This window comes from Armigeres subalbatus, chromosome 2, assembly GCF_024139115.2.
Source record: "Armigeres subalbatus isolate Guangzhou_Male chromosome 2, GZ_Asu_2, whole genome shotgun sequence".
Classification (NCBI taxonomy): domain Eukaryota; kingdom Metazoa; phylum Arthropoda; class Insecta; order Diptera; family Culicidae; genus Armigeres; species Armigeres subalbatus.
In genome coordinates this window covers 65107321-65132807 of record NC_085140.1, presented here as the reverse complement: position 1 = coordinate 65132807, position 25487 = coordinate 65107321, and the positions used below count along the sequence as shown (strand labels likewise).

The 25487-nt window shown below is 40.3% G+C and overlaps 4 protein-coding genes and 1 long non-coding RNA gene across 6 annotated transcripts in view; 2 read left to right on the top strand and 3 right to left on the bottom strand.

Moving 5' to 3' along the window:
• The window catches only part of LOC134208775 (integrator complex subunit 14), a 33357-nt gene extending 28258 nt beyond the window's left edge, over positions 1-5099 (bottom strand). Inside the window, exon 1 of the mRNA XM_062684704.1 lies at positions 4745-5099. Coding sequence (XP_062540688.1) covers positions 4745-4912 — 168 coding nt within the window. The 5' untranslated portion in view covers positions 4913-5099. The remainder of the gene's footprint in view (positions 1-4744) is intronic.
• Positions 5100-7354: 2255 nt separating this feature from the next.
• LOC134208772 (uncharacterized) lies at positions 7355-12480 on the bottom strand. The gene is made up of 4 exons (XM_062684701.1): positions 11101-12480; positions 8329-8795; positions 7578-7743; positions 7355-7508 (listed from the first exon to the last, which is right to left on the bottom strand). The coding sequence occupies exons 1-4, from the start codon at positions 12337-12339 to the stop codon at positions 7452-7454; spliced, it is 1929 nt and encodes a 642-aa protein (XP_062540685.1). The 5' UTR covers positions 12340-12480; the 3' UTR covers positions 7355-7451.
• On the top strand, positions 9592-10793 carry LOC134208773 (vacuolar protein sorting-associated protein VTA1 homolog). Its single transcript, XM_062684702.1, has one exon. It carries the CDS (start codon positions 9696-9698, stop codon positions 10680-10682), a length of 987 nt encoding a protein of 328 aa, XP_062540686.1. The 5' UTR covers positions 9592-9695; the 3' UTR covers positions 10683-10793.
• Positions 12481-17824: 5344 nt separating the features above from the next.
• On the bottom strand, positions 17825-18945 carry LOC134214471 (uncharacterized). 2 transcript variants are annotated; one of them, XR_009979800.1, is made up of 4 exons: positions 18845-18945; positions 18677-18773; positions 18282-18606; positions 17825-18031 (listed from the first exon to the last, which is right to left on the bottom strand). It is a non-coding gene; the product is annotated as an uncharacterized LOC134214471 (long non-coding RNA). The 2 variants fall into 2 exon arrangements; XR_009979801.1 differs by lacking the exon at positions 17825-18031 and adding an exon at positions 18106-18204.
• Positions 18946-19433: 488 nt separating this feature from the next.
• LOC134208770 (chromatin assembly factor 1 subunit B) lies at positions 19434-22472 on the top strand. The gene is made up of 4 exons (XM_062684700.1): positions 19434-19703; positions 19778-19970; positions 20057-20570; positions 20789-22472. The coding sequence occupies exons 1-4, from the start codon at positions 19569-19571 to the stop codon at positions 22341-22343; spliced, it is 2397 nt and encodes a 798-aa protein (XP_062540684.1). The 5' UTR covers positions 19434-19568; the 3' UTR covers positions 22344-22472.
• Positions 22473-25487: the final 3015 nt, after the last annotated feature.

Genomic DNA, 25487 nt, shown 5'->3' with positions numbered 1-25487 from the left:
CTTCTCTTGAACCTCTGCCTATCATGTACTTCGTCTTCGACGTGTTGATGACTAGTCCGATCCGCTTAGATTCCCTCTTCAGTCTGATGTAGGCTTCCTCCATCTTCTCAAAGTTACGTGCCATAATATCTATGTCGTCGGCGAAACCAAATAGCTGGACGGACTTATTGAAAATTGTACCACTCGTGTTAATCCCTGCTCTTCGTATTACCCCTTCCAAAGCGATGTTGAATAGCAAACACGAAAGACCATCACCTTGCCGTAACCCTCTGCGGGTTTCGAAGGGACTCGAGAATGCCCTGGAAACTCGAACTACGCACATCACCCGATCCATCGTCGCTTTGATCAATCGTGTCAGTTTATCCGGAAAACCGTGTTCGTGCATTAGCTGCCATAGCTGGTCCCGATCGATTGTATCATATGCGGCTTTGAAGTCGATGAATAGATGATGTGTGGGCACGTTGTATTCGCGGCATTTCTGCAGTACTTGGCGAATGGCGAACACCTGGTCCGTGGTGGAGCGTTCGCCCATAAAACCCGCCTGGTACTGCCCCACGAACTCCCTTGCAGTTGGTGCTAGTCGACGGCATAAAATTCGGGAGAGTACCTTGTAGGCGGCGTTCAGCAATGTGATTGCGCGGTAGTTGCTACAATCCAGCTTATCGCCCTTTTTGTAGATGGGACACACGACACCTTCCATCCACTCCTGCGGCAAAACTTCCTCCTCCCAAATCTTGGTAATGACCCAGTGCAGCGCTCTAGCCAGTGCCTCACCACCGTGTTTAAATAGCTCTCCTGGTAGTTGGTCAACCCCAGGGGCTTTGTTGTTCTTCAGCCGGCCAATCTCCTCCTGGATTTCCTGGAGATCCGGAGCCGGTAGAATTATGTCCTGCGCGCGTTCTCCCAGGTCCATCACCATACCGCCATCTTCGTCTGCCACATCGCCATTCAGGTGCTCTTCGTAGTGCTGCCGCCACCTTCGGATCACCTCACGCTCGTTCGTAAGAAGGTTCCCGTTTATGTCCTTACACAGCTGGTGCAGTTTGTTTATGCTAATTTAAGGACATAGTTGGAGGAGTACCACGATGGCAGTCAATATGGCACCGGACCTTCGAAGCGTCAACCCCACACCTCCCGCACTCCTCTCCCACCAACATTCGAATGCATCGAACAGCATCGAACAAAAGTTTAATATTCAGATTACTAACCTGTTCACAGTATATTTATGAACTTCCCGTGATAATTAACATGTTTCTTCAAAGAGTCCTATGTATTTCGGCTCGATATGTGGCATAAACCAGCAGTTTCGTGCCAATTTAACAGCCGTCCGCGGTTTGGTGGGTTTATCACTGCACTCCACTTCTTCTCAAAGGGCATTGAAAAAATCAATTTTTACACACTTCTACGCACATGAGCAACCCGAAATGTTGATGGAATGCTAATTAAACTTCACTTTTTGGATTAAGTCACTTGTTTGAAGCGAAAACTTAATATAAACTGCAATTTTTGCCCGAAGAAAACGATAAAAATCTGATCGCGGAGCGAATGTAAACGCCGGAACCGATAGCAGCAAACTAATAAACAGGGTGGTTCAAAACTGATTTTGCTCCGCCACGCTCAGTCGATTATTCGTTCGCTGTTTTCGGTCGGTTTGAATAAAGGCTTACCGTGCACAGGTCGTTTCAAGTTTGTATGGCAGTTGATATGGCGAGGTTGAATTTTACATTATTCTGCTTGTGGCACTCCGTGATTGGGCGCTGGCGAGGGGAAGACCATATGACTGGATAAAATTCAAGAGCTTCAACTCCTTAGACAATGCGTATTGAATGGACGTTCCAATAGTTGGGAGTCGATTTTAATCGAGGTTACAAACCTTTAGCATGGTAATAAAGCCCCAAATACAATGTCGGCGGAACAGAAACGGCAAATTTGACAGTTAGCCCATATATTTTCTGTCAAATTTGCCGTTTTCGTTCCGCTGACATTGTGTTTGTATATCTATCGCACCAGGAGCAGATACTTCATACAAAAAGTGTGACATGGGGGTGAGCGGAGTATAAAATGCTATTTCAACGGATCTTTCCTAAGTGAAGTCTCAGGAATGTTGCTTTCAGCTATGTGGGTTCTCTTTTTGCCAGCGTTTGGAGGGGAGGCACTGTAGCCAGTGTAATGAAAGGTTTAGTTTCCCATACTAGTTTTCATACAAACTTGAACCGGCTTGCGCTCAACCAGTTTTTGTTCAAATCGGTTTTTAGAGGACACTCGGAGCATGGGACGGAATCGAGTGAGCGTGGTGGTGCTGGGTCGATTTTTGAACCACCCTACTAATATTCTTTGTTTTTTTATAAATACGATACCAGTAGTAGTACAGTATATGACAGTTTTTATTGTACCAATACTTTCAAAGCTTTGTTTTGGTACTCAACCCACCTTCACCTTAAACGTGCGTTTTCCTTGGAAAGCTTGGGGGCGTTTGACGGTAACTTCTTGCTTACGTCTGTTGATGCCGGTATAGGGGCTCGGAATCTTCTTCGCTGTTGTAGTGAAGGGGTTTTAGTAAACTTTCTTTGGCTCGTTTTTGCTGATTCGTAGGTGTCTGCCGGAGTAAACGCTAAGCCCGACGCAATTCACGTGAAGGAATAATTATTATTATCAATAACGCCGTTGACAGCCCAGCTTTCGCAATGGGTTTTTCTGTAATGAGCCACCAGGGGTTTAGACTGACTTAGCGACGGGTGGTAAGTCTCTGTAGCAGTTTGCGTCGGTGATGGTTGCAGCTGTACACTATCAACCAGGCTTGTGCTTTTCAAATTGTGTAATCGATTATCATTTGAAATAATGTAAACCTAATTAATACCAATTTAATGTCAACAATGAAGTTCAATCGGATGTTTGGCATTGTTACCAATGCTTCGAATCGAGATACAATTATCGAATGATTCTTACTCTCTAGCGAGTTTTTATCAATTTGTAATTTGGATATGTGAACGCTTGAGAGTGTTGTTCATCCTCGATTATTTGAAAATTTTATTTTTATCCTCATTTTCAAATGTTGGTCCAAAAATTATATACATCACCAGTTATGCTCACTCAATCTCAGGAGCATAAGATAAACATCGAAAGCAGATTCAGGCTGGGCTTGAAAAACGCTTGCTTGGGTCTCATCGCACAGAATAGTCGAAAACCTGTACATTACATACAGCCCGAATAGAATGATATTATACATCTATTTTTCTAGTTATCGTTTTTTGATTACAGCGAATTATAATGGAATTTTTAATAGAATCATCAAAAGTATCAAACAATAACTATACTACGAATAATATTTATGATAGCGTCTGTAATAATTTGATTTTAGATGATACACTCAATGGGTCGTTAAGTATCGTTACCATTCAAAAAGGCCAATTTTTTCATATATTTTTATTGGGCGATTTTACCAGATATCATTAGTTTATCATCATTTCTTTTTCTTACAATGATTCGGAGTATAATCGATTTTAACAAAGAAGATTAGTAGAATGAGATTTCGTAAAACGAATTCCGGACCAAATAATATTCAGTGTTCAATCCAGATTGAAAAGCGTGTAATAATTATTTAATTATATGATAACCGTATTATAGGATGTATAATATTATTCTACGAACTACGATACTGGATATGATAGTTAAGAAGGTGTTTTCTCAGTTTATAAATAATAAATAAATGATCATCAAACAAGTTTTTATTTATATTTAATTTACCATCTTATATAATTATTATTTACATACCATATTATATTGAAATTATGTTATTATCATCAGTGCCTCTTCGCAGATTTCGATGGTGCTGCATGTTCCTATAAGAAATCAAAGAAAACAATGAATAACAGCTTGAAATCAATCCTGGATGTGTATTTTTCATGCCCCGATTTCTTGATAAGCATGCCCCATGGAATATTTAGAACGCCAGCGCTGATTTTTATATAAAATGGTTATTAAGCCAAGCCCATCATAAATTATTCTCACCTTCGCAAGCGTTTTTTCGCTGCTCAACCACATCCGCATGGCGTAAAGGCGTACTGTTTCCCGGTATGAGGTTGATATTTCTGGAATTAAACAATTAATATATATTATTCATGTTTTGCATAGTTGAGTTTATACTTACATGCATTATAATCCGTTTTTTTTTCTTTCGTACAATCACAATGCACACCGCCATTGACTTCAAAAAAACTTGGATGGAAGTTGGTTCTGTTTCCGATGCGATTGTCACTATCACACTGAAAAAGAAACAACTTCATTTCTGTGTTGGTGAATATCTAAATTATTTATGGTTAGATACGTATACAATAGTATGATATCAAGTAATCCTTATTACAACATGTATAATCTGCAAATTATTATATATGATCGTGGTTTTATTTCTGTCAATTATATAATTGTACAAGTATCATACAGTTTAAAATGATTACAAGTGGAATGGAATGCCAATAATATCAACCATTCGGCGTACCATTTATTTCTATTCGGGAGCTACGTAGTTCAACGTCACCTTTGCGTACAACCCGATTGGGCTGAACCTTTGAGTTTTTTTCTAACCGTGTAGGATTCTGCATCATTTATTCAAAATTATGATGCTGGCCACACTGTACTTTTTGACAACTGACAGCATAACAAAGAAAAACAAATCGAAAATGCTGTCGAAACGTTTCAAATGAAATCCAGATCTTAAAATATATTTTAAATATGTACCACTACTTACCAGAGAAACGAATTCCAACCGCGAATGCTTGGCCAAATAATCCAGTATGTTGTTAACTCCCTGCACGGCCAAATGATGATAAGTCAACCCATCTTCCGTGTTGGACCCAGCCACCGGTATTGGCCGCGTCATCGACAGCGAAACATCAATCGCAATGATCGTTGGCATGATTCCTTCTGCACGTTTTTCCACTCGCGATAGGCACTGTTACACTCCAAGATAGACTCTGAATAATGATACCTTCACTCTTAGTTGAATTTACATGAAAACCTCAGCGATTTTAAGCAGGCCGTTCACGAGCCATAAATCTAACGAAGCACAAAATCAAAACAAACTGACAGCATGCGGTTTGGAAGAGTTTCAAAAACTCAGAAACAGGCCTTTACTGTTAAAAGGAAGAGATGCCAGTTCTAGGCAATTTGAAATCCGCCAAAAATAGCGAAATAAATTAAATATTTCAATCTGTTCAATTGGATAAAATATAGAGACTAATATTTTCTGATAGGTATGTTTTGTATTGCATTCCACTCATTAATTACTGCACCGATGTTAAATTAAAATATATACTTGCTTTGAGCATGCTTAGCGACACACCAGGTGTAAACTTGTTTGAATGAGTATGGACTGAACACAGACAAACAGACATAACACATTGAACATTCACTCATGAAATTCATCGTCGTAAACACCCTAACGACATCTGTTGTTTTCACTAAGTTGGGCAAACCACGAACCAGATGGCGGTAGTGTGCAAACGTCAAACTCGAGCAAATCCGATGCGTGCGCCACGAGTGATCGATTGGCCAACTAATGATAATTTAAATTGACCAGTAAATCAGTGAACGATAAGGATTTCACAAGTGTTATGTCTGTTTGTCTGTGGACTGAACATCTTGTGAAATTTTACAAAATTTAATATGTATTTACTCTGATCAAAATTAAATCGACTCATGCGCTCTTGGTATCTAATACTTTTCAATGTTCTGAAAAACTCGGATGTGAATATGTACATTATGTGAAAGGTTTTGATTTGAAAAATGTATTGGAGGTAACCGCTAGTTGGTTAAAGCGCCAGTCTAGCGTACTGAGGGTCGTGGGTTCAGGTCTTCCACATAATGTACATATTCGCATCTGAGTTTTTCAGAACTTTGTAAATTAATGTCCAAGTTGCGTGGTTTAATACCCGGAACTTGGGCAAGTAATTTTGATTGATTAATACTTTCCTACATAATTTTATATGGCTCTATACATTTCAACTTGATTCTGCTTCCATAAGGTATTGAAACCTTCTCTATGCCTGCCATAGCATGAATGATGAATGTGTCTTGTACTTGACGCAACATCTTCTTCTATTTTTTTTTTGACGTAAACTACGTCTAAGGGGAAGACTCGGATACAGGGTGACAAATGAAAATTTCCAAATTGGGGACCGTCACGAAATCATGTAAGATTTGTAACATTAATAGGTCCTTTATCTTTCAATGGATTTTAATGATTTATATTTCAATCGATTCGCAAACTCTCCACCAATTTGCCAGTAGTATTTAAAATTTTGATTATCAACGCTAAACTATTGAAAATTTTAGTTCTTTCATGCATCATGCATCCCCTATACAGCGTGTTCCAATCCATGGTAATTGCCTACTTTTAGGGTATTATCAATTATGGTATGCGGTGGTCCAGCTGCTAGACAGTGGAGTTCCTACTCCCTTACATAGTGGGAGGGCTGCTAAAACTGGGTAGTAGTGTCGGTGGGATGGTTCCTCCTCTTCTATATAGAGCGGAATGATTTGTTCAGTTTACTGTATTTAGTTTTACGTAGTTTACGTCGAGCGGTCGTATCTTGTATACAACCCCAAGATTTTTATATATATAAAAATGAATTTCTGTCTGTCTGATCCTTATAGACTCGGAAACTACTGAACCGATCGATGTAAAAATTTGTATGAAGAAGTTTTTAGGGGCCGGGAAAGGTTCCTGAGATGGTTCGAGACCCTTCCCCTTTTTGGAAAGGGGGGGGGGCTCCCATTTAAATGAAACACCAATTTCATCATAACTCGAGAATTGGAGTGGAGGTTTTGGAAGGAAAGATATGTTTCTGTGGTGGTTTAAAACCCCTCCCTCTTCTGGGAATTTCTGCATAACTCAAAAACTAATCAGAGAATGAATCAATTTTAGACGAAACGAAGTTCGTCGGGTCTGCTAGTATACAATATTTATGCCCATGAAATTGATAATGATACAAATTTTACAGAAGATACATATTTTAATGAACAAATTACCATTCAAGAGGAAAATAAGATAATAATATCTTTGGAGCAATCATCAGCATGTTGATTGATAGAACAGATAAATTAACTTGATACGCAGTTACACGTAACGATATTTCGACCTACTACTCCTTACGTGTCATGTGAACAGGCCGTAGTATACACATTAATTTGAACAAGTTGCGTTCGCTCAGATATTTTTGTAATAATCTGACCGTACCCTTTCTGCTTTGGAAAAGTTATTAGTTGGGTAGTCCGAGGATCAATAAATTTCATTTAATTCACATACGAAGTAAGCCCAGGATGCATGAAAAGTGTAAGGCACAAAGAAAGATCGAAATCAACGTGGTATTTTTCGTAGTTTAATAAATTCAGTCACAATATGTCCATTCAAATCGAATGATGTACATTTTCAGGTTCTAAAATAATGACCTAACTTAGTATTTATGATTTTTTTCGAAATACTTCATTTTCTCCTCTGGATTCGGCACGATCTGTCGAAAAGAAAAAAAATGTTAGTTTATAATTAGGAAAGCATTTAAGATATTCTGATGCTAGCTTACCGTATCCTGTCCAGGCTTCCATCCGGCAGGGCAAACTTCTCCGTGCTTATCGGTATACTGGAAGGCTTGCACCAATCGAAGAGTTTCGTCGACTGAACGACCAACTGGCAAATCGTTCATGGTAATTTGTCGCATAATGCCACGATCGTCGATGATGAAGAGACCTCTGCAAACATCATTGACATCAAATTTATTCATATTTATATTTATTTAATATGATATACTAGATTTGCAATGACTTTGTCCGTTTGTACCATATTAGTACCTTCAAACTGTTTATTAAACTTTAAAATTTCGAAATTTTCAAAGTGTAATAGTGCTGGATAAATTTGCTCAAAAGTTTCATTAGTCAATGTTAAATAATGTTGTCGTTTCTAGGAAAAAGCTTGATATTTCCTTAGTGTTCATAAGATTAACTGAATGTATGTATTTGAGAAGTAAAAAAACAATCGCACTCCCTTTAGATTTTAGATTTTTTTGAATTCTGCATGTAAAAGCTGAAAACTTCATTAGCTATGTCTTCAACTTGATGATAACTTACATGGAAATTTTATGCAATTAGATGCAGTATAACTGATCCTTACCTAATTTTTGGATTGCAACAAAATTTATTTAATTTCAATACTTTTATTTTTAAATAGGTAAATGCGGATCTCAAGAATTAAATGATTAAACAACTTGTTCTATGCTTTAATACAGGAGGTACTCGATGGACCATAAATACAGGACGATAGCAAGTTCAAGCACTTACCTCAGCGTATGACCCAAGTCATCCAGGTACACTCCGTAGTCCTTAGCGATGCTGTGCGTGATGTCGCTTACCAGTGGAATGTTAATTTTGCCCAATCCGCCCTCCTTCCGCGGCGTGTTGATCCAGGCCAGATGGGTGAAATGAGAATCGATACTGGCGGCAATTACTTCGGCGTTTAGTTTCTTGAACTCCTTGACCCGATCGGAGAAGGCAAGGATCTCCGTTGGGCAAACGAAGGTGAAGTCCAGTGGATAGAAGAAGAACACAAGATACTTGCCCCGGTAATCCGACAGCTTGATTTTTTTGAATGCTCCATCCACCACGGCGGTCGCTTCGAAACTAGGAGCCGGTCGGGAGATTACTGCTTTGGTCCATTGGAGCTTGTGGTCCGCAGAGCGAACGTCTTCCTGGGGGTACACATGGCCTCCTGCGTACGAGTGGCAGGATCCTTCGTCGTTGGCAACCGTCTGATGAGTTGAAGCGAACAAAGCGCAAACGATACCAATTAGAAACAAGATCCGGTATGGAGTAGCAGGCAGCATTTTTTGCTTGGAACAAACGATGATGACGAGGAGGGAATCCAATTAGCCACGCACACAAAATTCAATCGAACTCAAAGCTTCTGTTATCGCATCGAAAAGATCAAAACGCGAAACAAGTGAATTAGCTGACGACAAACCGCCGGTCGCGACAAACGGCGATAAGCACTCGGAAATTATGATAAGAAAGTGAACGTCCAATTCAGAAGCAGCAAGGGAAAGATTCAAGAAGAGAACTGCGACAGACGCGTTGGCTTTATGATGTTTGATGCACCAAGCCTTCGATTCATGATGATGGCATTTGATGAGAAAAAAGGGGCATAAGTTTATGTTTAGTGAGTTGGGAGGTAGCATTGTTTACATTCTGCATCTGAAGGTGAGCCAACGCAGGTTGTACATGGTGAGTGAACCTTAAAAATGTGGGATGATTATGGATGCCTTCTTGCTGTTTTATTTCTTTGTTTCGTTTCAAGTTGTGGCCTTTTCAATTTATCTTAAGTCTAAAGATTGATTGGGCGTTCATATTAAAATGTCAGAAAGGTCTAAACTACATAATCTTTATAAAATACAGTGTTGACAATAATTAATTTATTGGATACGATCAAATCATAAATTGCTATTTTTTATCATCAGTGAGCAGAAATGAAAACAGTGCAAGAGAATTCACTCATTGTTCACTTTGCTTGTCATAATTTCACAAAAGCGAAAATCAGATCAAAATAAAAGCAGTAGAAACGTCAAAATTTGATTAAGTCGTATTAGTCACTGTTTTGATTATAGATCAAATTTTTCATTTTTTGGCCAGATTCCCGAATCTCCGACAGCATAATGGCCTCTAATCTGCCGGAAGTTCCCGCATCGTTGAAGGCCATCGGACATTATCTGAAAACGGCTCAAGAGCACGACAGCCGCGATCCCATCGTCAGCTACTGGTGCAGGCTGTACGCTTTGCAGCTGGGAATGAAAATCAATAGCCAGGGAACCGAAGAGAGGAAGTTTCTGATCTATGTCATGGATTGGTTGGAAACTACGAAGAAAACGAACGCTGACAACGATTGCATTAATCACGAAGTAGCCGCGCAAGCATATCTGGAAAATTATGCGCTGAAGTTATTTTTATATGCTGATAAACAGGATCGGGCTGGAAATTTTGGAAAGAATGTTGTGAAGGCTTTCTATACCGCTGGGATGCTGTATGATGTGATGCAAACATTCGGAGAGCTGACGGAAGAAGTCACTCAGAATAGAAAGTATGCCAAATGGAAGGCATCTTATATCCACAATTGTTTGAAGAACGGTGAAACACCGGTTCCCGGACCAATGAAAACCGACGAAGACACTGAATTGGATAATGAATTGAACGCTTTGGAACCAGGGCCATCTGGGGCAACAGATGAACCACCGGCTGGTCCGAGCAATGTACAGCCACAGGCGCCCTACCCGTCGATGGGATTTCAAAGCTGGCCGCAACCAGGGCAACAGCCCCCGGCATATATTCCATCCGGTCCACCATCAGGACCGACCAATTTTGTCACCAACGACCCATTCAGCAATGTGAAAGCACCAACACCACCAAGTGAACCGGAAAAGCCCCCGGGTGGATTCCAGGCATACACAGGCCCTGCAGCAACCAGTGGAGATGCTCCGACACCGGTGTTGAATGCTACCGGAGTCCAACTTACTGCCGATCAGTTGACCAAGGCCCAGAAGTATTGCAAGTGGGCCGGAAGTGCCCTTAATTATGAGGATGTTAAAACAGCAATTGATAACCTACAGAAAGCGCTGCGGTTGTTGCAAACCGGCCAGGATAGTTAAGTTACATTGAGGTATTATATTCTACGCTTATCAGCATTCAATGTCATATAGAAATGTAGAATTGTACACGAAATGCTTTTTGACTTCAATAAAGATTATTTACTCACTGAAGACATTTTTTTTTTAATTTTATGTAGAAGTAACTATGCTGCCCCAAATATGTATATCCTCTGCAAAAATGACCAAGAACAAATCGTACGACTATTTGCTGGTTGTTCTCATTACATTTACAAGTCAGGTCAAGAGCTTTGATTAAATTCGAGTTCACTTTCCTTTATCGGGAGTAGAATTTAAAAATTACAAATTACGTACGATTGATCAGAAAGTGTAAGAACGATTCTTTTAGCTGGAAGGCTACTCATAGGAGGGGTGGGCATAAGTACAACATCATCAACATCATCCCTTAATGATTACTCACCTGAGATTCAGCTTCCTTCGTTTTGCATGAAACGGTCGGCGGTGTGCGTTGCTTTTGGACAGGGACTGCAGATGATTGTTGTTTAGGTGATGATTTGGCCGAAGTATTTTGAATCATCCGTGCGGGAGTTCTGGGCAGAGAAGCCGTTTCCGAAACCGATGAGACATCGTCATGCTCAATGGTGTAGTTAACGATTTCAACCATCGTCGACAGTCGTCTCTTGTTCTCTGTTTTGATATTCGGCACGGGAGGAAGCGACGATTGTTGAGGCGCTTTAGGACTGGAATGAGGAGACTTCGAAATCAGCACGACTTTGATTTCTTTGGTGGGGATTTGGTCTTCTGGTTCGATCGACTCTGTCATGGGTCTTTTTCTAACGGATGCCCGTTTCGCCTGCTTCATTTGGTCAACCTGCTCCGTTAACTGTCGGGTTTTCTCCATACGTTGCAGGCACAGGTCCGAACAGAAAATATCACTTTCTGTGGTTTCTTCAGGCACGTCATAGCTTAATACTTTGCCACAATAATTGCAGTTCCGTTCTTCTAGTTCCTCTATTTCTAAATAGCTACTTTCCGTTGGCTGATTGTCTAAATCTTGCTGTAAACCTTGCCTTTCACCATCGTCATCGTATTCCATAGAATCAGCTGCATTTTCTTCCCACTGATGCTCATTGGCAGAATAAACTTGATAGGATTCACCTTGATTCTGAATGATTTCCGTTGGCTCATCCGGAAACTGGTCCTTCTTCATGAACACAGATTTAAGCTTCATGGGAACGTCGCTACATTGCGACAGGATATGATTCCGCATCCGGGTCAAATTTCTTACAGTTGTCCAATGGCAGAAAATACAAGATCTTTTATTATCCTTCACAATTTGAAACAACCCATGAATGTCCTTCTTATTCTCCGCCACAAACACCGAATTTCGTTCCTTCTCTATCGTTGCCTGTTGAATGGCGGCAATCTCTTCCCGCACCGCATCCGGAGCGTTCTGGCATTGATCCACAATATGCTTTACCATCCGGGTGGCATTCATATAGGTTGTCCATTCGCAATGCAAGCACTTGAATTGCGTTTCGGCCGTTTGGGCAAACTCTCTCCGCACCGGATGTTGATCCTTCCGTTTCAGCTTACTCGCAGAGCTGCTGGCATTGACCCTGCTGCCAAAATCACTTTCACTACGTTCCGGTGAAGCAGTAATTAGATTCTGCCACACGATCTTCTCCGGCCGATCCATTATCGAGCGCGCGCGGAAAAGATTAAAACTTCGATTTCAACGTTGAAATACTGAAATATTTCAGAAAAATATTATTACGAGAAACCCGAGAAGCACATCAACATCACACTGACAAAGCGGAGCGGCGACGAACAAACTTTGCAAAACAAAAACCAAAACGCCTACCGAAATGAATTTCTGACAAAAATGAATATATACCGGGAGCCATGGTGAAAATTACATTTGTCAACAAATAATGAGCGAAAATTCACTCACCTCAGTGCAGTGAATTTCAATTTAGAAATTGCTAAACATTTCAAAAAGACCTTTCCTAGAAAATGCCGTCCGTTAAAACCGAGCCTGTGACAAGCGCGGTGTCATCATCATCAATAGACATAGCCCGCTGTCATCATTGAAAAGCAATATGAAAAAATATTAGTGCCCGGGACATCCTGGCTACGATCTGCCGATGGACTAAACAATAGGATGTCAGTAGCCTGGTTAAAACAAAGAATGCAAAAATGGTAACTTGACTTAGATACCTCGCAGTTAATAACTGTGGAAGTGCTTAATGAACACTAAGCTGCGAGGCGGCTTTGTCCCAGTGTGGGGATGAAATGCCAATAAGAAGAAGAAACTTGTCAAAAATATATCGATTACTTGGTAAAACTCAGTGCATTCTACTGAGCACACTGTAAAATAAATACCGAAATACAAGTGGCCTCTGTTCAGTGCGCAGAAATAACTTAATGTTGTACCGGTGTATTCATACTTTAGGATAGTTCAAACATTTTGTTAGATTATTGTTTGGTAACTAATGTTTTTCAAATTTCAGGCAAACAACAATGCTCTCGCGCCCGAGTAGCTCGCGCCCTTATATTGCTACACGCTTATTTTTTTTCGCCGAGGACGGCAAAATAAATTTCCGAGAATCCAACAGCTGATATCTCGGTAAAAATCTCGGTGAAAGTTCAAATTACCGATTGGTCGTAAAATGTTAGACACCCACCACCCAACTGTCAAAATTTACCATACCGTTCGGTAATGCGTTGCCGAATCGATCGGGAAAATGCTTTGCCGAAATTCAGTAAATAACTATTTTTATCAGGCCTATGCTAAGAGCTCATGTTTAGCGTAGCCAACACCAACACCAACGCCGAGCAACGTACGTCAAATCTAAAAAAAACCTTAACATCATAAAACATCCAAACTAAGCTTTCTTCAATATGCAACTTTAATCGGGAATATTCATTAAATATGACTAATGAGTTTAATAGATTCAAAACTTATCTACATGATCAATATTGATTTTACTAACATGGAGAACAACAATTTGTCTTTTATTTCACCGTGAAAAGCTTTAGCAGAATTTAAAAACAAATCCTGCTCTTTTATTGTTGTGGATATTTTTAATTATCAAGCTACAATCATTGGTGTTGTTGACGATTGTTGACATCTCATGCAACTGACAGCGGTCTATCTGCACACTGTGCCCGGGACATGGTGGCTATTTTTAGGCTAAGGGAGTTAGATAGGGATGTCTATAGCCTGATTTTTATTGATATTCAGACGAATCAAAACAAAAATTAAAAGCATTAATTAATATGAAAAAAGAATATATTTTCGTAGCTTTTTGCAGTTGTATACATTGTTAAACTTCAGAAATGATACAAGCAATGCGATCATAGATATTCTCAATCCAGTTGAAAACCGGAATTGGGGGATAGCGAAATTGGATTTTCTCACTATCCGTACGTTAAACCTAACTTCGGAAGTGGTACGCTGTTTTCATATAGCGAAGCGCTATTTAGCGCACCACTTCCGAAGTTAGGTTTAACGTACGGATTGTGAGAAAAATCCAACTTCGCTAGCCTCCAATTTCGGGTTTCAACTAAATTGTACATATTAACACTTTTCATAAGTAATTCTGTTGGTTGGAACGGGAACAGAAGGTAATGCCCAAATCCTCTTTTTTCTTAATAGGCTAATGTTCCAACAATATAATATGCTTGTTCTGTCTCCTTCCCGCGAGTAAGCGTACCATTTTTGTGGCGTGAGCAACCTTGTGAACAACAGCTGGAGCTGAAATTAAATAAATTCATAAATTTTATTACTTACAATGTTGAAATCAGTGTAAAATGTAATTGAAATTTAAACAGATTAGTATCGTGTCCGGAAAGAATATTAAATCAGATTGAATACTTACCAGATAATACCAGGTAAAATTTTTATTTTTCCTTTCCTTTTTACTTTTTCACATGCAGCACGCTTGAGTTTATACGTTTGACAGATGGATTTGCTGAATCTCGGTTAAACTTTGAATTACCGACCATTATGGCAAACTTGACTGCCGAGTTTGAGTAACTTGTATAAACGTCACATTTATTTACGAGATATGATAAAGTTGAATACTATTCACGAAGTTATCTTGAAAGTGACGAAAACCGAAATGGGACTGATATGCGAGTAGCGGCAGTGTATACTGTCATAGGGTGAAATGCCCAATAATGGACCCCCTAGTAGCGGAATTTTGCTCTTCCTGTCAAAAGGAATAGGTATTTTCAACATATTTATTCTGTTTGATGTCTAATACCAAGTTCTGCATCTCCTCTTTACGATACATACATAAAATACTTAAATACACGACGAAAATCGTGAAATAAAAATTTCAAAGGCTGATTGAATTCGCCCTATAGTAGACCCCCTGGGGGTCCATAATAGGAATTTGTTTCCCTATAGTCGACACTTCATTTGATTTTCATGTTCCGTTTCGGGATGTTCTGCTTCCCTATTATGGACCCCCCAAAATATTCCTACAATGGACACTCTCGTGTTAATTTATAAAAAGAATTGTAAAGAAATCATCTAATTTTACTTTCCATAGCATTTCCAATGCATGTAATCAAATCATAGAACTGTAAGGTACACGCTTAGTTCAGTTCACCCAAATATGGGTGAAGAGTACACTGAAAACAGCATTGTGGTAAAAAATACCATATTGATAGTTTAAATTAAATGCACAACACCAATTGATTTGTGCAGACTACATGCTGCATTAAATTCAAACGAATTGTGTAGTAATTTTTACCATGGTTGCAAAATAAACAAACAAATGTCAAAAATACTACAAGGCATAGTTATCTTGACCAAAATAAATTGTTAAAGAAACAAACATTTTTTGCATTTAAAAAGATAATTGTGTAGTAAATTTAACTGCATTAGTTCGTTTTTTATAGAATTTTCTACTTAGCAATAATAAATGCAATACTCAAATATTTATTAAACATATTGTATTTATAATATAAACGTTTGAAGAAATATCTCGTAGAAAATGGAACTTTTCGCCGAGCTTTTTCCCATAACTGCGCAGCTTCCTCCATTTCGCTGCGGAAAAAATATCTGCCTGGACCATTCCACCAATGACCGCAAGATAAATATTGCTCCGTTACATCATGTCCTGCATTGAAAAGCTCATTTGTATTAATCACAAAACTAGTACCAAAACATTCTTACCTTTCAAAATAAAATAAACTGAAGAATCCAGTTCCAATTATCGGTCATATATTGGAGCTTCGACTTTTTACATTACGGGCTGCAAAAAGAAACAACGTTTTACGATATATGTTTTTACCCATGGATACCACAAATACAAACCACGAACTAGCGCTGCTTCCACAACTGAATCTTGACAGCAATTTCTAACATTTAACTACCGTTTTGTGCACTCACTTTGAAATAAAATTTATCGAATAACAAAAAAAATAAAATTGTTTACACTTTCCGGGCCGGAAAAGATGACGTGTATTCTTGGAAAAAAGTAGAACTAGTGAACAGGAACAAATATTGTTATTTTAACCATGTTCATGGTTAGATTTACAATGGCAGCATAGTGTTTTTGACAATAATGTTGTTATTTTGACAACACTAGAAGTTGTTATTTTTACTACACGATCATAGTTGAATTTACTACATACTTGATTTCAGTGTACCTAAAATCGCCAAAAAGTGCACACTCAGAAATAAATAAATGCTAAATAGATTAAAAGTCATACTAACTGGCTATTCGCCTGGTTGACCCCGCATTAGTTTAAACTTGAACAATACTGAGATAGTATAACTTTAATTTATTAGCGCATAGTATAACTTTCCGGTATATAAAAATAGTATAACGTTGCTTTAATGATTTTGGTTTAGTTTTGAACTGTCAAAAGCAATAAACAACAAAATGTCCAATTTCTTTATAAAATTTCAGTTTAATTATAATTTATTGATACACGAGCATAAATTAATAAATTACAGAAAATTTCAACGGAAGTACTTTATATTGATCGGCAAACTCGATGATGGTTTCCACGGCAAATTCTCTGGCTCGCAGCAATAATTCGAAGATGGCAGTCCCATGCTGAACCCGTTTCGCAACGACGACATTCACCGCATCTTAATCATATTCTTGTAATAGCTAATAGCGAACAATTATACGTGCACTTAAAAGGCATAGTAATGCGGCTCCTCGAACTGTTTCGAGTCCGCACTTCGCAGAATTTCCACCTGCTCCGGTATTCATGGTTGGTCAGGATTTCCTCCTCCGTCGCAATTATTGGTGCAACTGAACGGCATCTATCAACTAGTCGCAAGTGACGATACCGTTCCAACACCTAGGTAAATCGCTTCAGATACCCGGTTTCCTTGGATCGATGTCGTGGACGTTTTCACCAGGAGCCATCTTCCTTGAATACAGCGCGTATAGAAGTTTTCCCGTTCTGGTCCGGCTCCAGTGTTGTCTGTTTGGGAGTACATTCTAAGTTTCCTTGAATCTCTGCCAGAACAAGGTTTTGCGTTCGTTCGTTTAATATGTTCCGACACCTTTTTTCCATTTGCCACTTGTTGAATATCTCTGCGTTGGTCACGGTGGAAGTCATAGTTGTCGTAGTTTAATTACTGCAATACGGTCATTTCCTGTTCCATCATTTATCGCAACTCGTTTGGTGATAACTTTGACCTATGGAAGAACCAGCAAAATTGATTTAGGTACTCAATAAAAATCGTTCGCAACAGAATTATTTCGATAAACTTACGTTTTTTTTATATATCATTCACCATTCGCTGCAGAACTTCAATTTGCTTAAACTGACAGAAAACATGTCTCTTCAAACTTTTCAGAGAAAACATAATACATTTCTAAATTTTTAAGCACAAATCGGACTTAGTATAAATTTTAATGTATAATAATATTCTTTTTATACTAGGCTATGTTTTAATCTGATAAATCACTAAAATGATTTGGTTTTAAACTATACTTGTTTAACCTCAATTCTGAGTGCACATACGCAGATATGGGTGAAATGATCTTCACCTATTTATGAGTAAACCTATAGTTTACCCATATATAGGTAGTTGAATGGAGAAGATTTATTGGTAAACTTTACCCAAATTTGGGTGATTTTCTTTTATTTGGAAAATTCTTTATTTTTCTAATACATCCTACTTTAAAAAATAATCAAAAATCTTAAACAATATAGCATTTTATTACAACAAATAAGTAAAATTTAGAAGAATATAAATGTAATAGCACAATAATACTTGGTCTGCACCAAAATAAGATCGGCATCTAACAGCAGGTTCCGGGGACTACGCCGCAGTTGACATGCTTCCAGGTATTTGCGTTTGCTGCTTGGAGATGGGTCGCATTTTCATTCTCGGATGTCGCAGTGGTCTTGTTAAGAGTGAAAAAATACGAATTATTGTAAAAGTAGAGTTGTGGACCCAACACTCAATTGAAATCCGGAACCTTTAAGTGGCGAAGTTTTTTTTGTCTCATGCTTCATTTCGAAAGTGGTGCGCGTATTCCTTAATGGCTTCTCCGGATTGGAACTATTTCCGACGAGACTTTCGAAGTGAAATTTCAAATACAGATTGTAAAAAAGCTTCCGGTTTTCCATCGAGAATAATGTATTGAAACTTACCTCAACCTGGTGGACACGGGTCGGTGGCTAACTTTACAATCTACTGTTTCGCCGCTCCGTGAGCTGATGTCAAAGAGTTATAGGTGGGCTGCTGGATGGTGGTATTGTGAATTCTCCCGTTCACTCGGGAGGACACTGGCTGTGGTATCATCTTGCGATATTCCGATTGAGTTGTCAGGGAACGGCACAGGATCTCCCCACCTTTGTCCAATATTCCTACTGCCGATGCAAGATAAGTCGTCCGTGGCCAGGTGTTCAATTGTTGCGGAGGCCGCAGCGGCAGAATTTGTTTGTGACATGGTAGAAAAGATCTGTTTCCGCGCGGCTGGAAGGGAAAGGCGGAATATTAAATGTTTTACAGTATCACTGTGGCATAGATAACTAAATTGACTTACAGGTTGTGTTGCGGGTTCGGTTGTTGATTCACAGGGTTGATCCTTCTATTCCTCCTGTGAGGTACCGCTCCTGGTCCGTGGCCTCTTGTCTCGGAACCTATCAAATACAAAATGTAGAATAAGTACCAATGTGGATATCCATTATTCAATAAGTCTGTATTCACTTACCATTTATTAGTTAAGCCAGTCAACAGAAATAGAAATATTTATTTCACACTTGTTGTACAACAGAAGTTCATTTTTACGGAAAACCGGTGGAAATAAGAACGCTCAAATCTTTTCACCCAAATATGGGTAAACTTATTTACCCATAAATGAGTAAAGCCACTTTATTAATAATTTGAGTGAAATTTACTGATAAACTTAGTACATTTTACCCATAATATAAGTAAATTTTGCTATACCCAAATATGGGTGAATAAGGTACCCATAAATAGGTAAATTGATCTAAGCGTGTAGGTTCTCCCGATGGAATTTCATAGCCAAATGTTTACATTGTGCTGTAATAATGCAAAAATGGCTGGAGGGTCCACTATTGGTTGGGGGTCCACTATTGGGCACTTTACCCTACTTGCCAAACTCCATATGAAAAAAAATCCGTTGTCGTCCCTCTGATTGGAAACGTCCATATTTCTGTGTTCATTCTGTCTTTTTTCCTTTCCCTAAATACGGGCCTGCTGACTGTTTTCGAAAAGTTCATCGCAAAAAAAAAACTCGTGAGTTCACGGAGTTCACTTGCCCGAAAACGTCAAGTTTACGCGCTCAAAGCATCCTTGATTATCGCCGACGGAAGGTGGAGGCGTAGAAGTATCGATTCAAATTCTTTTCTTTCTCGAATTAGAAGTAATTTTGGGTGTTGGAATACAAAAAGGGTGCTAAAACCATTACAAACATGAAGTGCCAAATACCTGAAATTTCGTGGCACAACCGCGATCCAGTTTTGAGTGTGGACATTCAACCACGGCCGGCGGGCGACAAAGGGGACTTCTACCGACTGGCTTCGGGAGGAACCGACTCTCATGTTTTGGTAAGTTTGATGAGGAGTTGCCTCTACCTGTAAACGAATGCCATGAAAAGTAAGAATGATGTTTTCTGTTGAAGATTTGGTACATGACTCAGAATGCCGAATGCGGAACAATATCTTTAGACGTGGTGGCGGATTTGGCTCGCCATCAACGAGCGGTCAACGCAGTGCGGTGGTCCCCAAATGGGGAACTACTGGCTTCTGGTGATGATGAGAGTGTGATTTTCATCTGGAAGCTGAAAGGAGACACCGAGGTGGTCAATATTTTGGGTGAGCTACCAGTTTTCCTATTGTAGTTCTAGTTGGACTCCGACTGTATCCTTTATAATAAAAATGCTAATGTAAATAACCTTCAGACGCGACCAACGATCAGGATAAGGAAATTTGGCTGACAATGAAGATTCTCCGCGGGCACATGGAAGATGTGTACGATCTGTCCTGGTCGCCAAATTCGATGTTTCTGATTAGTGGCTCGGTCGATAACACGGCTATGGTTTGGGACATCAACAAGGGAAAATCGATACACATCTATTCTGACCACAAGGGATTTGTTCAAGGAGTTGCGTGGGATCCCAAAAATCAATATTTGGCCACTCTGAGTACGGACCGGTACTTCAGAGTATTTGATTTGCATACAAAAAAGGTGCTAACCAGGAACAACAAATGTGTGTTACCCGTTCCTAAAGATTCTCCGCTGCATGGCAAAACGGTGCGCTTATACCATGACGATACGCTGCAGACGTTTTTCAGGCGATTAAGTTTTAGCCCCGATGGTAATCTGATAGTTACTCCTTGTGGGGTGGCGGAAATTGACGGCGTTCCGAAGCCGCTAAATACAACCTACATCTATACGAGGAACTCTCTGAAACAGTAAGTAAACAGATGCTTTTCCCATTATAACATTTATATTTATGCTAGCGATTAATTCGTTTTGCTTGGATAACTCTTCTGGTTCAAAGTTCCTATATCCATGCTATAAAGAATAATTCAAATCTTCCATTTCCAAGATAAAGAATGGAACAGTTAATTTAGAATAGAACAGTTTATCCACCATGAACTTACTTTAAACTGAATTTTGCATCTTTCAGACCCGCCATTACGTTACCTTCGCCGGATCAGTGTACGGTTGCGGTACGCTTCTGTCCTCAATATTTCAAACTGCGTCCGCATCTGGACAATAAAACGCCCGTTATCCCATTGCCTTATCGGATGATTTTTGCAGTTGCTACCAAGAGTTCCGTATACCTGTACGACACTCAACAGAAGACGCCCTTCGCTTTGGTTTCCAACATTCACTACACTCGATTAACGGATATATCTTGGTCCGCGGATGGAAAGATTTTAATAGTTTCGTCGACGGATGGATTTTGTTCGTTGATTTCGTTCAGCGCTGGTGAATTGGGAGAGCTTTACGTGATGGAAGTGGATGAGACAGCTGGTGCTGAAAAGGAAAATACCCCAGTAAAGAAAGCCACTTCGAACCGAAAGAAGTCAAAAGATGGGAAAGACGATGAGAAAAAGGAAGTCAATAAGTTGGAATCAGTTCCCGAGGAGCCCCAAAAGGAGGAAAAAATTGCAAAACCGATTGCATTCAGAAGAAAACCTAAGGAGTTGAACCCCATGGAAGCAGATCAATTGAAGAAGGAAGATAAAAACGATGAACAAATTGCTTCGGCGGGTATATCAAAGAAACTTGAAGAGAAAGATGATTCAAATGTTAAGGAACAAATGAAACCTACTCCTATTGAGATCCGCCGGAAGCCTCGTGAGGAAGACAAGTCTGCTCAACCGATCGCAATAAAGCGAAAACCTAAAGACTCCTTAGAAGATCCAAATACTAAATCAGAGCCACAGAACGATGAATCTCGGAAGCGTCCTCGTTCCAACAGCTCCGACAAGGAATTAATCGCGGGTGAAACAAATCCCGCTGCCGTGCGTTTGATTTCGTTGGACTCAACAGATTCAAAAGCGGGAGTGATGATCAAAGAAGTGCTTCCCAAGAACTCAACAACAGACGATAAAATTGTCCAACCCGCTAAAGAAATTATCATTGAAACGGAAAAGATCATCAGCAGTGACGAAAAGTTTGACAGTCCTTCGAGGAAAAATCGTCCAGTCACACCCATTGCTGTGCGGCGCCATCCGCGCACTCCGGACGTGACTCCATCTTCGGAAAATGACCGTGATGCAACTCCGAAAGCTAGCCAGAAGAAAGCGGCAACTCCAATTGCCGTTCGTCGTCAGCCACGAAGTTTGGCTAGCTCTGAAGGCAAAAAGACCGAGTCTTCCGAAAAACCGAAACCCACTTTCGAAGAAGATGCGGTCGATACATGGCCTATCGATCAGCCAAAACCTGTCGCCAAGTCAACGGTAGTGGCCGAGAACAGCTCCCTGGGTATTAGCGAACAAACGGAGGACTTCAAACTGGTTATTTCGGACGACGAAGAACAACCGCCGGTAAAGGCTCCGACTGATGAAAAGACAGAACCCACGACGGAGAAAAGCGTTAGTGTCGATAGCAATGATGACAAGACCTCTGCCGATCAGTCGACTCCGGGGTCGACGGTGACCACACCGAAAACCCCTCGGCGAGTAGAATTCCGAACGTTGTCGACACCCAAGTCGAAGAAAAAGTTGCTGTGAAACCATGAAACACAGCGGTCGGTTCATTTTTTGTGTGCTACGGTTTAAGTTTAGCATCTTTTAGGATAAAATATAATCGATTTAATTTACATTGGGTGAAAATACATCCGAAATTCCTAGCTCACCAAATATTTGTGTAATTGATCTGATGGATAGAAGCATAATGTCTCGGAAAGTAAATTTATTCTGATACTGAAGTCGTTTAATTTAGTTTTAACCAGGGTTGGGAAAAATCAAATTTTCAAAAAATCGAGAATGATCAAACTCACCCGTGATTTTACTTTTAAATTATCAAGTGATTAAAACTCGCCAGCGATTAAGAATCGTTTGAAAATCGTATCTTGATTTGAAGCATTTACCGTTACATTTTGAACTCTTTTTCCTCACTAGCATTATTGCAGAGCAAAAGACTAACACAACTTGTTAGGTTGAACACTTACAATGGAATGAAATTTTTTATTGAAACCTTAGCTACTAATAACAAGTCCATAGCGACGCGAATTACTGAACTACTATGATCACAACACTCCTCCCTAATCCGCGACGCCTATCATCTTCCGAAATTCCTGCTGCTTCTGTATGGTTATCGGTTTGGTGAAACCATCGGCGGGCTGTTCCGTTGTTGATATGTAGTTTAGCTTCACGACGCCTTGTTGCAAACTGTCATGCACGAAATGGTATCGTATGCTGATGTGCTTTGTTCGAGGGTTGTACGATCCATTGTTTGCTATGCTGATTGCCGATTGATTATCGCAGTGTACGGAAATAGACTGAACATCGAAGAACTGCGATTGAAGATTTTTCCACCACATGGCCTCCTGAATAGTGCGAGACATGGCCATGTATTCCGCTTCGCAGGATGAGAGAGCTACTGTAGGCTGCTTCTTGACGTTCCATGAGATTGCCCCTCCTTGCATCATGAAAACATAACCAGTTGTAGATTTCCGGTCGTCCATATCTCCTCCCCAATCGGCATCGCTGTAACCAATTATTTCCGCTGGACGCTTTCCGAATATTCGAGTTTTTTGCGATAGTGCCTTTTAGATAACGTATTATCCGTTTCACCGCATCCCAGTGAGGACGTCCGGGTTGGCACTGTACTGGCTCACAACGTTCACTGCGAATGCGATATCGGGCCGGGTAACTTGAGCTGCAAACGATAAGCAGCCGACTGCTTCTTTATATGGAATTAACTTCATTTCTTCCGTTTCAGATTTTGTCTTCGGTTCCATCGATCTATTCAATTTGTTGCTTGGATCTGCTGGTGTTGCCACTGGATGGGCATCGGCCAAACCGAATCGATGAATGATTTCTTCTATGTAGGCTTGTTGATCCAACCAAAGCTTGCCGTCTTCACGCCTTCTTGTGATTCTGATACCGAGGCATTGTTGCGCCTCGCCAAGGTCTTTCATTTGGAAACGATTCTGAAGATGGGCTTTCAACTTCTTTTTCAGCTTCCTGTCGTTTGTAAAGATTAAAAAATCGTCAACGTAGATGGTTACAAACATAATTTTTCCGCGTATGTACCAATACAAGCAGGGGTCGACGCTTGACCTCTTCAGTCCAAACTCTTGCAGCACTACATCCAGCTGAGCATTCCACACTCGACTGGACTGCTTGAGACCGTAAAGAGCTTTCTTTAACCTGCACACCTTTCCGTTAGGCACAACGAACCCCTCCGGTTGGAGCATGTATATTTCCTCTTCCTCTAGTTCGCTCTGAAGGAATGCTCTAATAGCTACCATTTGATCAATGTCCAAGTTGTAATGCACCGCCAGTGCCATCAAATACCGTACGGTTGTGTACCGCACAATAGAGAATACACTTCGTCATAGTCCAGGCCAGGTCGTTGAGAGCCCCCTTTACAACTAGGCGAGCCTGGTACCTATCAATGTTTTCATCAGGTACGAAACACCCATTTTTTCCTAATTACTTTCCGCCCCTCGGGCAAATCAGGGAAGGTCCAAGTGCTGTTTTCGCTCAGTGACATGATTTCTTCTCGCATCGCAGCCATCCAACATTCTCGGTCGGGCCGCCGCAGAACCTCTTCGTAACTTATCGGATCATCCATTTCGTCATTGTAGGTCTTGTTTGAGGGAAACTGAGGAGAATGGATACCACCAGAAAAGGAACCGTAACTAATAAAATCTTTATACTTGCCTGGACAACGGCGCTCCCGACCGCTGCGCCTTGACTCTTGCTGCATTTCATCAGCTGGTCTATTGAGTTGCGGTGGGAGCGCAAAATCGGCACAGGCGTCTTCAAAAGCTTCTTCTTCACTAATCGATCTATCAAAACCGACGGCTCCCTCCTCTACCTCAGCAGTATTAGGGTTGTCATTCATTTGGTTGAAAGTTTCTTCTTGCTCGATAGCATCAGGAAGTGGATAAGTGAATTCTTCCCAACATAGCTCCATGAACTCCACCGGCTTGATTAGGCACCCTTCTACACACGTAGCGATACCTTCATTCAACACTACGACATCTCTGCTAACATTGAAACGACCGTTCACAGGATTGTACACTCGGTGGCCTTTCGTATCTTCACAATAGCCAACAAAGATTCCCTTTTCGGATTTAGCATCAAACTTCTTCCTTTTAGTTTTCGGTATTAAGGTCATTACACTAGAACCAAAAATCTTGAGGTTTTCCAGGTTTGGCTTTTTTCCAGTCCACGCTTCTTCTGGTGTTTTGTCTTTCAGTGAACGTGTAGGACATCGATTCACCACATAGGCAGAGGTTGAAATAGCTTCTGCCCAAAATTTCTTATCTAGCTTCGCATCGTTCAGCATGCACCGCGCCTTTTCCACCAGTGTGCGGTTCATCCGCTCTGCTGCTCCGTTTTGCTCGGGCGTGTACGGGCATGATACTTGATGACGAATTCCTTCCGACTCCAGAAGCTTCCGAAAATCTGCGTTCACATATTCCGTTCCGTTGTCTGTACGCAAGATTTTTAGCTTTTTACCACTTTGTCTCTCTGCTTTGGCCTTGAATGACTTAAACGCTTCGAGTGCTTGATTTTTATGCTTCAGAAAATAAACCATCACCCGCCTGCTTGCATCGTCTAGGAACGTAATAAAATAACGGCTTCCTCCCAACGATGGAACCTCTACTGGACCGCAGAGGTCGGAGTGTACCAGCTCCA

What these genes read in the sequence shown, in the direction of transcription:
- LOC134208773 (XM_062684702.1), top strand. Translation starts at nt 9,696, where the DNA reads ATGGCCTCTAATCTGCCGGAAGTTCCCGCATCGTTGAAGGCCATCGGA.
- LOC134208770 (XM_062684700.1), top strand. Translation starts at nt 19,569, where the DNA reads ATGAAGTGCCAAATACCTGAAATTTCGTGGCACAACCGCGATCCAGTT. An exon ending in CGAGGTGGTCAATATTTTGG is followed by an intron (nt 19,971 to 20,056) that starts GTGAGCTACCAG and finishes AATAACCTTCAG; the next exon opens with ACGCGACCAACGATCAGGAT. An exon ending in ACGAGGAACTCTCTGAAACA is followed by an intron (nt 20,571 to 20,788) that starts GTAAGTAAACAG and finishes TGCATCTTTCAG; the next exon opens with ACCCGCCATTACGTTACCTT.
- LOC134208772 (XM_062684701.1), bottom strand. Translation starts at nt 12,339, where the DNA reads ATGGATCGGCCGGAGAAGATCGTGTGGCAGAATCTAATTACTGCTTCA. An exon ending in GACTTGGGTCATACGCTGAG is followed by an intron (nt 7,744 to 8,328) that starts GTAAGTGCTTGA and finishes TGATGTTTGCAG; the next exon opens with AGGTCTCTTCATCATCGACG. An exon ending in GGAAGCCTGGACAGGATACG is followed by an intron (nt 7,509 to 7,577) that starts GTAAGCTAGCAT and finishes TCTTTTCGACAG; the next exon opens with ATCGTGCCGAATCCAGAGGA.